Below are 13383 nucleotides of genomic sequence, written 5' to 3'. Positions count from 1 at the left end.
ATAATGTACAAATATCCAAGATCCAGCTCAAATTACTGAGCCTTATCCCGGATAACTACCTTCTATCCTGTCAGGAGATAAATATCCACTGTGGTAATTATTGTGGTGCCCGCCCCCTAAAAGGGGTGGGCCGGTTGCCAACTGTGGCCCGGCGCTACATTGTCAGGGGCGTCAGAGCAGGCACCATCATGCCGGGGTGTCAGAGCAGCGTCCACTAGCCTAGGCATTTAATGCCGGTCACCTCCTCGTAGGCAAAGTATGATCGGTTCTTCCCTTTTGGTAGATTTTTTCTGAGGCCTGATGACTCACCCAGTAACCTCTGGGAAGCCGGCCTGGGCAGCGGGAGGCCGAGGCCACCTCCGGGAAGCCGGCCTGGGCAGCAGGAGGCCGAGCCTTCGGGAGGTTGAGCTTCGAAAGGCCGGGGCTTCGGAAGGGGAGGCTTCGGGAGGCCGAGGCCTCGGAGACCGAGCCTTCGGGAGGTAGAGCTCCGGAAGGCGATGCCTTTGAGAGGCCGAGCCTTCGGGAGGCTGAGCTCCGGAAAGCTGGGACTTCGGAAGGCGGAGGCTTTGAGAGGCCGAGCCTTTGGGAGGCTGAGCTGATTAAGCCAAGGGGTCGTCAGGGGTCCTTGATAACGACCCCAACAAGGACCGAAGGACGAGGGGATGCGATGAAGTTCGGATGACGAAGGATACAATGAAACCCTAAGGACAAAAGGATGTGACACAAGAACCTTCGATAAGAGAACGAAGGTATATCCTAAGAGGAACCTACGGGTTAGAGAGAATCTGGTAAGAAGATGACCAGAGTGAATTCGCCAGTAGCCCTAAAGGGAGATCCGATACTGGCCCCTTGGGAGACATGTCGAGTCCAGTTAGGATATGACTCTACAAATATACAATGACAGTAATACTCCGAGAATATCCCGAGATATTCCTTAATGCTAAAAGGAATATTCAAGTGGATAAGGGATATAAATATAATAATGATTGGATGGTTGAGGTATAGCTATAAATATTCTCATCTGTCCGATGTAATAACTATTGACTGTTACGAATTTACTGTTTACTGTGTTGCGATCAAGTTCGCATTGAGTTGAGTACAGTACAGAGCGACCGTTGTGTCACAGCACCAAAATTTATTTTTACCCACAAAATTCAGTGGGCAAGAATTAACCGCGTGTTTGGTTAATTTCCTTAATTCCTCACTCTGCTCAACAACAAGTTTAAGTGAAAGGCGTGTGTTTTAGCAACATGTTCAAAAGTGACTCTCATTTGTTTTGGGAACAAAATTTTTAGAACAACGTTGGATATTGCTAGTTCACGTGCTAGATCTACTCCCCTGTAGATGCCCTTTTGCCCCGAAACGCATGGCCATGGCGTGCCCTGCTTCAGGAATGCGAGCGCAACGAGATTTTCAGTGCCGAGCTAAGCTTTTCAGTCTAAAAGCACACCGGGCTCCGTGAAAATTCAGCTGCAAGCAAGCCCCTCGATCTGTTCTGTCTCCGCACCATCCTCGGAGTTACTCGTACTACGTGCACATCTCATCATTCACAGGCTTTGAGATCCGTGCCGGCCACCAGTAAAAACCTCACACACAGCCTTGACTTGTTGGCAATGTGAATGGTGCATCTGAGTTTAACACCCTTGCAATGACCTCACTCGTATTCGCACACATTCAGAAAGCCTTTCGTTTTTACCCTCTTCTATTTTTGTTCTCCAACCCTCTTTCTTTTTTGCCTCTCATCCTTATCCTTGTTTCGCCCTCCTTTATGTGTACTTTTGTTGATCCCTTATATAAATCAATTTCGACTTATGCCCATGAATTAAGTAGATGATACAAAGACCCTATTACCCTTCATTCATTCATTATTATTAAGATGATTGACTTGTTTACTTCATTGATTAGGTGCATTTATAAGGGGCAAAACAGAAAAGTAGATATAAAAAGATATATTAGAGTTGCAGATGGACTTATATTTAATGTATTGTGAAAAGAGCTAGATGAACTTTCATAGGGATCAGAGGAAGTAGAATATATAGCCAATTGGGTCCTTAAAATTTTACCTGAGGCTTAGTTTGGTCTTTGATGTTTCGAAATTTCCATCATCTGGATCCTCAAACTTTCTCATATCGTTTGAATTTGTCCCTAATTTAATTTGAAATATAGAAAAAAAAAATTAGAAGGCCCTAGTTAAGCTGTCTTTGCCGAACTGAATGATTTATCTCCTTTTACCCAGTAACAGGTCCAGAACAAAAATAATCGTGTCCTACTTGTTAGACTAGAGATTCGGTATCCTACTGTTAGGCTAGAGAGTATCCTATGAGCTTAATACATATAATAAATCGCTGAAAAACACAAAATTACATAGTATTTTATGCACTCCACCTTCAATATAAGCCCGTCCGTGCTTTTACCCATGGTATCAATCCATAGCTAGTGAAAAAGGAAGGAGTGTGGCGATTCCCGAAGGAGCCTCGTCAAAGGTGCTCACTGGGCCCCGGCCCCACTCAACCCTGGTGTCACAAAACGTTCGATCCCCAGTGTCGATCCAGGACCTCCACGACCCGTCAATGGTGGACCCCTATCGTGCTCATGGACGAGTGCTCTCGGCTACCTCGCGCTGCCGTTGCAGATCTCTAGGTTGATGCACAACTACTGTTGTCATCTCTATCAGACATGGGCAGATGGGTTCAATCTCGGATGTAAGCTATTTCCTTTCTATGTTCCGGATGTCATACACAAGAAAACCAAACTCGGATAAACTTTGAGGACTCTACTTTTCTCTTTAAAACCCTTGGGATAAGGAGAAGCTCCAAGTCTCTGACGCATGTCTAGTGTCAGTGTGCTTTGCTTCTAAAACAGTTTTCTCAAAAGAACTCCAAAAGCATCGTTTTCTCTTCTGATTTCGATGAACAACAAAGCACTCTGTTGCTAGCTACGAAACACCTTAATTGGCTTTCAATATAAGCCGAGTAATCTTTCCTCTAAATGTCATGTTGGATGAAATGAAAATGGCACCTGATCGTGCTATAGCATATCGGTAGACAAATTCACTGCAATTACAAGTTAGTACAAACAGAGTAACCACATAAAATATTTCGAAAACCAGTAGAAATAGTTTAACCTAGTTTAGCAATCTCTGAAAACTAATAAAAGAATTTCTAAAACCAATAAAAAATCTGAAAACTAGTCAGTTCAGCAATTTTTTATAACTTGGCAACAACTTTGAGACCTAGTTCAACATTACTTGAAACCTAGATCAACAATTTTTAAAAACTTGGCAATAATTTTTTAGGGAGTGTTCACTAGATATAGGAACAGATTAGCTACTGATCCGACCTCGAATATAAGATTAGCTATTCAAAACGCCCAAACTGTAGTTGCCACTGGAACACATCTCAATCGGATACGTCAGTGAATGGAGTGCTTTCAGAGCAGTGTTTGCAACAAGAAGAGTCATGTTCACACCTAGCTTTGGGTTGGTCATATCATAAATACTTCACAGGTAAAAAGATAAATGTGCCACAGAAAAGATTAATAACCACACCACAAAATTTATAGGAAAGGGAGCAAACAAAGGATCATGTTTCATCAATCCATGCACCATGAAGACTTAACTCTGACAACAGTAATCACATCGTAAAAAGTTCATGTACAACGTCTTTCTGTAAACACATACGAGGTATCAACGAAGTTCAGTCCTGGTGTGGTTGGTTACAACAAGTTCGTCTGGATACATCACATATTGATGAAAATTCTACAGTGAAAACAAAATGCAAGAATGAATAAACTTTGTTCATCTTCTCTGCCCGGTTACTTCGAACCAGCATTCTGTGATGGTCCCAGAGGCACCAAACTGTACAATGTGAACCAATCGCCCATAAAAGTGGCTATTCACTTTCGTAGTCATCTTCATCTCCAAATGAGAACACCGAGGCATCTGCAGCAATCGCCTTGAATTCGCTCATGCTAGAAGATTCAACAGCTGGGGGCGGTGCTGTTGTGGTCCTGCTCTTGCTGCTAACTTCAGTTTTGAGAGATGTAGCATCAGGTGCATTTGTAGTTCCTTGTTCGCTGGTTATAACTACTTTCTCGATTCTGCTAGCAGCAGCTGATGCCTCCTTTTGCACAGCGCTTGTTTCAGATGGCTTAGCAGCATTTGCAATGCCTTGAGCACTGCTGGCGTGCTTCTCCCTCCTACCCTTGGATGATCCATCTTCCCCTTCACTGTCAGAGAAAACTTCATCTTTATCATGGCTTCCAGCTCCCTTGTTGGATTCTGCAGGTGCAGGATTATTTTCTTTCGCAACCGTGCTAGCCGAGGAATCAGCACCAGATTTGTTATCAGCAGGTCCAGCAGCTGGTTTTGGTTTGGGTGGTTGTGAGCCATCATAATCTACCAGAACAACCTCAACCTGGAACCCAGGTGATGGCAGTTTTCTCTGGATAAAATAATATAGTATGTCAGTCTGAAGTCTAAAAAAAGGAGGTAAACACAGCATTTTTGTGCTGACTCAGCAACTAATAACAGAAAGTGCAAATATGCAATCATTAGATAAATAACTAATCATTGGTAAATGGTAATATGTATGCTATCTTCACCTACTGATAATAAAATGTTTACGCACAGACAAAGAAAAACATAAACTCAGTTACAAATTCAGCTTCCTTGACCTCGCAGCTACACAATATTCAGTATGGCAATGCCTGGAGCAAAAAGTTGACTTGAAAATACAAAGTAAATTAGAAATAAGACCACAGGCATCAACTAGAAGGTATGGTGAACATCAACCTTAAGACGTTTAAACAAATGAGTGTCTAGCATCTGATTCCAACAGCACAAGAACAAACGTGTGAACACATTAGAACTGGGGACTTAGTGACACGTCTGGTTAAATAGTTTAATATTCGCTATTCACAAACAAAGTAATATGGATACAATCAACAATGAAGTAGCATTTACCTTGTCAAAATCATCAAGATCAGTTGGATTCAAAGTCAACCTGTTCTCCATCATTGTTGTATTTAGCCAGCTGAAAAGGGCACGGGAAGAATTGGAACTACATATCGAGACAATAACTTTTTCCAAGTTTCCAATATAAAATTTTGGTGCCATCCAATTGAAATAATATGTAGTTATATACATGTACAAGCAACTGACAACTCATGCCAATAAAAAGAAAATGAACCCATTAAGCAATAGAAGCACAGGTCTATCCAGGAAATAATACAATATCATTACTACATGGAGCTCACCAGTAAAAATCTCCCTGTCGATCATGAAAAGTGATCTTGAAATCACCAGCTACCTCTGCTAAACCAGGTTCCCCAGGCAATGCAAAAACCATAATCCCCTTCTTTGGTGCACTAAACCAGAAATCTTCTGGCTGAAAGCATGATAATAAATTTAGTATTCCATGGAGATTACAGAGGAATAAATTCCACAAATTCAGCATAAAAGAATGGATAGATCAAATAAATTGACAATAAATATCTATAGTAGTAGATATTAGTTTCCACATGTCATACTGTAAGGTCACAGAAGAATAAGAGAACTTTTTTCATATTTATGGTGTTTGAGAAACAGGATGGAGAAGCTTCATTCAGAGAATGGCTTCTTTGTTATTTATGTCCAGAGAAATACAGAAAATAATGCAGTATTTTTTTTCCTTTTATATTTATTCTTCATATGTAGCCATGTAAAGATACAACACATTGGTACTAGTTATTTTGGTCCCTTGGATTGCTTCCAGTTGTAGCAAATGAAACTAGCTACATTTAAAGAGGATATCACTCCAAAACGAGATATTCCTTTATTTAGTATTGTTACATAAAAACATAGATGTCGATATGTGGGCACCATTACTAACTATGCAAAACAGGCATCAAAATAGGCAGATCCATAATTTGGGAAATCTACTCAAATATTCTAATAGCAAACTGGATGAACAAGAAACTAGAGCAAATTTCACTTTGGACCATATATTAGTGCACTTTGAACCACATTTAATAATAGGTGTCACTTTGAACCATATATTTTACGCTAATCTTTCAGTTTGCACCGTGTCTAAGGATTGAACCTTTGACCGTGCTCATGTGACAAGCAATTCCATCCACCTCAGCTACACGGATTCAACTGTGACGTTGGATTATTATTTCCCGCACAAGCTTTCTTCCTCTCAGTTCATTCTTCGATGCTTGCTTCCCATTTGGTCTCAAAGTTTTAGAGCCGTCTCTCCATATTGAGCCTCCACTCTGCATATATTCCTCGCAAACACCGCTACCGTATGTTGTAGCCTTCACAGCTGCTCCTCTCCAGCCATGTCTAACTTGTCACCGCCTCTCCTCAAGTCACCATCTGCACTACCGCACCACCCCAACCATGTCTACCTCGCCATCGGCTCGACGCCTATCTCTGCAATGCTAGCGAATAGGTAATCAGAGGGTCAGATTACATGCAGGATGTTGACGTTTTGATGGTCGACAACACCATAAACTCGATACTATCCTACACGATATGAAGAGGAGGCTTTAGCAACTTGAGGCCAAACGGAAAGCAAGCAATGAAGAATGAATCGAGAGGAACAAAGCTTGGTCTGGAAATAGCAGTCCACCCTCCCAGATGAATACGTAGAGTTGAGGTGGATGGAACAGCTCGTCACTGAGCATGGTCAAAGGCCTATTCCTTAAACCTGGTGTATACTGAAAGATAAGCATCAAATATATAGTTCAAAGTGGAAGTTGTTATTAAAGGTGGTTCAAAGTGCACCAAGTACAATAATACATGGTCCAAAATGAAATTTACTCAAGAAACTATTAAACTAAAAGTTAGTGAGCACAAAAGTTAGCAAAGCTACTGAACACGAATAAGAATTATTTATGAAATGAACATGCCTACCATAAGTTCTTTTGTTCTTGGATGCTTCTTTGTAGAAAAAAGGACACCTGCATAACAGATTTATTACTTGATGCAAGAGAAGATATCAAAACACAACAAGAATTATATTACTAAATTACTATAGCATGGCGCATGGAAATCAGTTCCAATGAAATGAAGAAACACACCATTGTGATTAGAGACTGTAATTGATGGCCTAATCCAATATGGGCATCTATGAAGACGAAATCCCCTAAGCATACACCTGGAAAGTGTAATCACATGCTTAATTACTAAAGCACAATATACATGCATATCATATTGACACCATGGTTGAAAAAGTATAAAGACCTGCGGGGTGGCTGATTTTCACCATTGAAGTAATTTAAGATGCGCTCCAAATACTTCACATATCTCTGTAGTTTTTTCCAACATATTCAGAACAATAGAGACTAGGTTATACGAATAAATTTGTATAATATTGAGGGTCACTCACAATCTGACTTGGGAGAATAAGACCTTTTCCATCTACACATCTTTTCTGATTATAGTATTCAATGGACTCCTCAGCAGTAGGAAAGAACTGTCCGTTACAAAAAGAAAAGAAACTCAAATGTAAGAAATTTGGTAAAGAATTTGTTGCAGGTATTATTCTGATTGCATTTAGTGCATGCTAACTTTACCTTTAGGAACAGTAGAAGGCTTGAGATCATCAATCCTGTTCTTGCCTTCCCAGCTTTGCAATGGACAACCACGACATTTTCTATATCCTCCTTCAACCATGAGTAGGCACTATGGCAAAATGATATGACAAGTTGTATTGGAGGACAGTTATGATCATCAAACGGGAAGCACGCCACCTGAAATATGCACACAAAATTTGAATATATTCAATAAAAAGACCAAGAAATTCATCATGCTACAATGCTTAAGATTCCAAAGTTATAGATGATCAAGTACAACAGAAGTGTTGAATGACAAACTTGACTTGAAACCATTAGAAGATTTTTCAAAAACATCAACAACTGATTGTCAAATTACCTAACTATGTTAAGAAAACTGATTTTATACATCAACAGATGTACCACGAGTTTTTAGTATCTTTCTTTGTTAGTGAGTGGGCGTGTCATGCAATATGTGTGCATGATAAATATGAAATAGACAGAACAAATACAAAATAGTAAGCAACCCATACCTTTCCTTCGAAAAGAGATGCATCATATAGCCTCTCAGAACAAAGGTTGTACACCTTATACTTCCCCTGTAAATTAATAATTAAATTATGAGGCTAAAATGCATGAATTGTTCAACATTCCTTACTGACATTTCTCAGTACTCTACAAGAAGATAAGCCTGCAAACGTGAGTTCATTTTTATAATTTAAGTCTAGAGTTGCCTAATTAGTTTGAATACTGGAGTAACTAGAAAACTGTTGCTCTTAAGCACACTTTCTTTCTTTTTCAGAAGAAAAAAAAACTGTACAGTGGTACAAAGAGGGGGAAAGGCATCCTGAAAATGCATAGAAAATATATACTACAGAATGAAGCATGTGTTACACACATTAAAACAGATAACCATATAATTTAGTGTGCCATGTTGTGGACAAAATAAATAAGCATCTTCCCAAATGATCATATAGTGCTCATGCAATGAAAAAACATGCATATTTCAAATAATTATGACATAGTTAATATGTATAATAACGATGGCAGAGAAGATGAGATCCCATGAAACAGTCCTTGGTTTTTCCACCCCTTTTTTTTAGGGATAACGGAGGAGACCCCCTCCTAAAGTGAGCACCCGTGTTCGAGCCCGGGTGGGCATGCTCCTCTCCGGGGCCCTCAGTTCTTAGTTCTTTAATACAACTAGGCTGTTAAATGCTCTGTAAGGGTGAAAATGGATCGAATATGAATCAAATAAATGCCAAACCACATTCATATTTCCGTTTTCAAAATGAATGCCATTATTGAACAACGAATAGACTGCTCAGGGAAGGCCAAATGTAAACCATATTACATCCTGTAGAATGTCCTTCACAAGTTATTCCTGTATCATTCTCGGATGGGTGAACTAAGAAGCAGCAAGCTCTGTTGAACCTAGACCATTTTTGCCAAAAAAGGAAGCAGGCTCGTTTTACATTAATAATATTAAGTCAATGCAGCAAGTTCAAGGTATGTTGGTGTTTATGGATGCATAAAGAAGAAAATGGACAAGATATTCATGTAATGGAGCAGTACAACCAATCTGAAACTGGTCACCTGGGAAGCATATATGTTAAGAAACTCGATAAAGAGCAAAAATTACCTTATGGTGCATTTCAAAGAACCTGATGACTTCCTCCATGTGATTGCGGTAGAAACCCTACAATAAAAATATTCCTTTACTTTTTCATGGGGCAAATAAAAAAGAACAAGCTATAAGCAAAGTTTGAGTCTTGTCAGTACACTGACCTCAAAATATCCAAAAAGCCCTGAGCTCAGATCACCAGCAGGAAAACCCATAGCAATTACGTTCTCTGTAATATATGTCATATCTAAATCAAACCCTCCTTCCTGCATAGGCAACAGAATCAAATCAATAGAGCTTTCCCTTTATATTAAATCTAGGAAAAACAATCAATTAGGGGATCAACATTCCGATGATTTGACATAGAATTCTTAATCAGGTGTTGATAACAACAATCAACCTCCACATGATTTATAAAAAGGTCAATAGACAGCATCAAAATAATGATTATTGTTCCTGGAAGTTCACAAGTTCTCCCTTCTCCCAATATAGAATCTCCCATGTTGTTTATATCAAAGTACATAAAACAGATGATTTACTATCATCAAAAGGCACAAAACAAGATCACCACTCACACAGAAACTACTGTTCAAAAAAGTAGCTGGCTAGCCTTCTTAGGCGCTAAGCACCAACCCACCACCTGCCTATCGCCTAGGGATGTTGAGAACATAGATAGAAACACAAAATGTGACAATTTCTTAAATGTGACTGGTGTCTGCACTCTGCAAGTTAAATATGAGCAAATAGACTATTGTCTAGAACTAAGATGACAATTGTTGACATGGATGGATGTTGACACAAAGGCAAACTATGCATCAAGTTTTTCCAAGACATTGTTCTGTTCAGATTTCAAGAAATGAAAGCTCAACAAAACTGTGAATTCTATCAGAGAAGGTGATGGATGAATGCTTGTGGCCAGATCATGTTACTCTACGAGAACTGAAAGTATTTGAAGATATCAATTTTTGATCAAATTTCAGATGCCCCTGCAGAAATTAAAGTACCTGATATCTTCTTTTATTCTGTGAGACCATGTGGCGAGCTTTGACTTGCACTGCCTTTACAGCATTTTTAGAGGAATCCACAATGCCTTTTGTCAAAGAACCAAAAACACCAGACTGTGCTGTTGTTGGGGAGGAGCTTCCTTCAGCACTCTCATCTTGCTGTGCAGCTTTTGGAGACAAACGCAATCCAAGGCCACTCGTAAAACGAGCGAAGGTATTCTTTCCTGTTGGCGATTCTTGACCTGGCGAAGGCTGAGGAATTTTCAGGTTCTTAGCCCAGGAGGACAAACCAGATGTAGAAAACATGGATGCTGGCGCCTCGTGTCCTGCAGCATTTTTTGCCGGAGCAGCAGTTGGTGCAGAAATAGCAGCAGGATCTACACTGGCAACCTGACTGGAAGAATCAGATGAAGCAGCCAGAGGAATAGGATTAGCAGTAGTAACATGAGGAGTTGCAGTTGAATCCTGGTTGTCCAAAGTAGTAGGCAGCAGATCGGATGGCTTGACTTGCTGTTCTTCCATGATTGACTAATAGAATGTTAATTACTCTCAGGGACTAGAAAAAACATGTGACATCTGCAAGATCATAATACATTAGACATAAGTTAGGAAGTTCAGTCTACAAGTAGTACCTCGTGAAGCAACATGGTTGTGCAGCTACATTGATAGATGATGAATAGTGCAGATGACTTCTTAAAATGCTTTGCCCTCTACTACTAGGCATACTTCAAATTTTACATTCCTAGCCACCAGTGAAGCCCTCATTTGACCAATTAACTGGATAGCACAGACACTTCTGTAAACAGTGTCACATCTGATACAAACAATTATGTCACTTTGCCAAAGCATATAGGAAACGTCCAATGTTAGTGGTATCATGACAGGGCATGAGAATCCTAAAAAAATGTTCCAAGACAATAGTATGGATTCTGTCCAGTGCCACCTGCTGCACTGAGGTAGTCTAGCTTAATCTAACAGTTTGTAGGGAACAAGGATAACCTAAAATGGATGCTCATAGACGGTGCAACAGAAAAACAGAATCTCTCAACAATGCTCAAATCATCTCATTTCAAACAAATACAATTTCAATCCACCCTCAAGAGCAATGAGCTCAGAATGTCAGCTCAGGCGTTTGTTCTAAGAGAACCGGTGAACACCATCACAAGCTCGGTCACCAACAATAAATATAAGAACAAGGAACTAGGTGCAGATGCACAAAGGACCCCCACTGGAATCTTGCACAAGAATCTTCCAGGCACTCTTCTATACATTTTCTTTCTTATGGAAATAAGACAAGTGTCCAGTTAGAACTCCTACCTTTTGCGAAAGAAAACACAATTTGATAACAGAGACCATACACATATTCTTAATCTCACACGCATAGCTTTAGTAAACTATTCCGCAAAGTTTTCCTGCAAGCAACTAATTACTCGGATATTCGCAAACTCTCACATTAGTATGATTTTTGTAATGTAAAGGGCCGAATACACTTTGGATCCTATCTAGTCACAGGGTCGCACTGAGATCCATGGGCGGGCTCAACGTGGGGGCACGCAGATTCAGCAAATTTTTTGGAAAAATAAATTGCACCCCCACTTCACTATAGGTATATTGATCTTGTGCATTGAAGAAGAACCTAACCCAAATCATGGATGGATGGATAAGATTTGATTAGATTAAATTCGAATAGCAAAGTATAGAAGACGAATCGGAAGCTAATTGAATGCAGAGAAACAAAAAAAGATTTGGGATTGATTGCTCAGAGTCACAGCAAAGACAAGGTCCACCAGAACAATCCATCGAAGCAAGCCAGGGTTACTTGCCAAAAGAAGGAGAAATCGGTCGTGGTCCGAATGGATCTCCACTCCTCGCGAGTCCAGTGCCAACAAAGGATAGGAAGGAAGATAAAGAGGTTGACGCCTCTCAACGACTGAAATCTACGGTGGATCGCCGGCGGTGAGGTGGTTGGATGTTGAGGAACAACAACTGGTGAGAGAGAAGGGGCAGAGGAGGAGGGGAAAAGGCTTCGAGTCGCCTCAATTTGCACCTTTCCAGATTTGCCCTTGAGATCCAACCACGAATTCCTAAATAAAGAAAAAAAATAGCACTCAATCCAAACCGGTTTGCTGCGGTACCATCATTTTTTTTATTTTTTTTTTGCCTATTGCAAAAATACCACCGGATTCCTTCGCGTCCTCCCTCCGTTTAGAACTCTGTTAGCCCCGTTGACACCTTGTTATCCGGCGAGCTCTCTTCTCTCCGGCGGGCGCAGGAACCAGAGAAGCGAGAAGGAAGAGCAATGGAGTACTTGCCTGCGTGTGCGATGGCTCGGCAGACGTCTCGGCGGCGGGGTCGGGCCACGGGAGCTCGCGCGTAGATCCTTCCCGCTTCTTCCCTACGGGCGCAGATGGCTCGATTTTGGCAGCGGCGACTTTATTTGGGCGGCGGCGGCTCGATCTGCACGAAGAGAGCCAGGGGAAGCAGGGAGAAGGGTGCGTCAAGTGATGGGACGAGAAGCAGAGAGGCGAAGGCCGCCTGGAGCCCTCGTCGCACCCAGATCTAGGCCGGAGAAGAAAAAGAGGGGAGGACAGGAGGGAAAGAGGGGATGGGTTAAACGCGCGATGATAGTCCTCCTAACCGCATGACCTAAAGGAAGAGTGCACCTACGTAAAAATTAAAACCTTCAATACAAATAAAGACTATAATTATTTAAATATAGTTAATTATCTTATTAACACTAATATAAACACACGTAGTCTTTAATAAGTAGCTGCTAAAAATGTGAGCCTTAAAAAATAAATATTGAGCTAGTATGATTGCTATCCTTGGCATCCTATTTCAATCATATAGCACATTCCAGGTGAATCGCGCATTCTTTTTCTTGTAACAATGATTTTAAACTTTGAATAATTGTAGACTCTGATTTCAAATTAAATACAACAGAATAGTAAAATAAATGGAACACATATAGTTCATCTTATCTAGTCCTAGATCTGGCCAAATGGACGAGTTTCAGACCTGGTAAAATGGACGGCCTGACACGGCATGGCTCAAGCTTGTTTAGGCACGAACCCGTTTAAACACAGGTTGTTAACTAAGCGAGTTATGTCGTGCTAGCCCACGTATCGAGCTTTCGGTCCAGGCATGATCCACTTAAGATCAGTCGTACCATGCCGACCCTTGGCACGATAGGCACGGCAGCAGCTGGATGATGTG

At 40.8% G+C, this 13383-nt stretch overlaps 1 protein-coding gene across 2 annotated transcripts; it reads right to left on the bottom strand.

Annotated features, from left to right (window-relative positions):
- Positions 1-3613: 3613 nt before the first annotated feature.
- LOC133912859 (phosphatidylinositol 3,4,5-trisphosphate 3-phosphatase and protein-tyrosine-phosphatase PTEN2A-like) lies at positions 3614-12803 on the bottom strand. 2 transcript variants are annotated; one of them, XM_062355796.1, is made up of 13 exons: positions 12480-12803; positions 10168-10743; positions 9328-9429; positions 9182-9238; positions 8073-8138; positions 7561-7737; positions 7374-7460; positions 7229-7293; positions 7066-7142; positions 6899-6945; positions 5257-5387; positions 4964-5033; positions 3614-4442 (listed from the first exon to the last, which is right to left on the bottom strand). In XM_062355796.1, exons 2-13 carry the CDS (start codon positions 10687-10689, stop codon positions 3891-3893), a joined length of 1953 nt encoding a protein of 650 aa, XP_062211780.1. In that variant the 5' UTR covers positions 10690-10743; positions 12480-12803; the 3' UTR covers positions 3614-3890. The 2 variants fall into 2 exon arrangements, with proteins under 2 accessions (XP_062211780.1, XP_062211781.1); XM_062355797.1 differs by lacking the exon at positions 12480-12803 and adding an exon at positions 11991-12247.
- Between the last annotated feature and the right edge of the window lie 580 nt (positions 12804-13383).

This window comes from Phragmites australis, chromosome 3, assembly GCF_958298935.1.
Source record: "Phragmites australis chromosome 3, lpPhrAust1.1, whole genome shotgun sequence".
NCBI lineage: Eukaryota > Viridiplantae > Streptophyta > Magnoliopsida > Poales > Poaceae > Phragmites > Phragmites australis.
The sequence above is the reverse complement of the archived record's forward strand: the minus strand, read 5'-3'. Positions and strand labels throughout refer to the sequence as shown.

What these genes read in the sequence shown, in the direction of transcription:
- LOC133912859 (XM_062355796.1), bottom strand. Translation starts at nt 10,689, where the DNA reads ATGGAAGAACAGCAAGTCAAGCCATCCGATCTGCTGCCTACTACTTTG. An exon ending in TCTTTGAAATGCACCATAAG is followed by an intron (nt 8,139 to 9,181) that starts GTAATTTTTGCT and finishes ATTAATTTACAG; the next exon opens with GGGAAGTATAAGGTGTACAA. An exon ending in ATCTTGATGATTTTGACAAG is followed by an intron (nt 4,443 to 4,963) that starts GTAAATGCTACT and finishes TATTTTATCCAG; the next exon opens with AGAAAACTGCCATCACCTGG.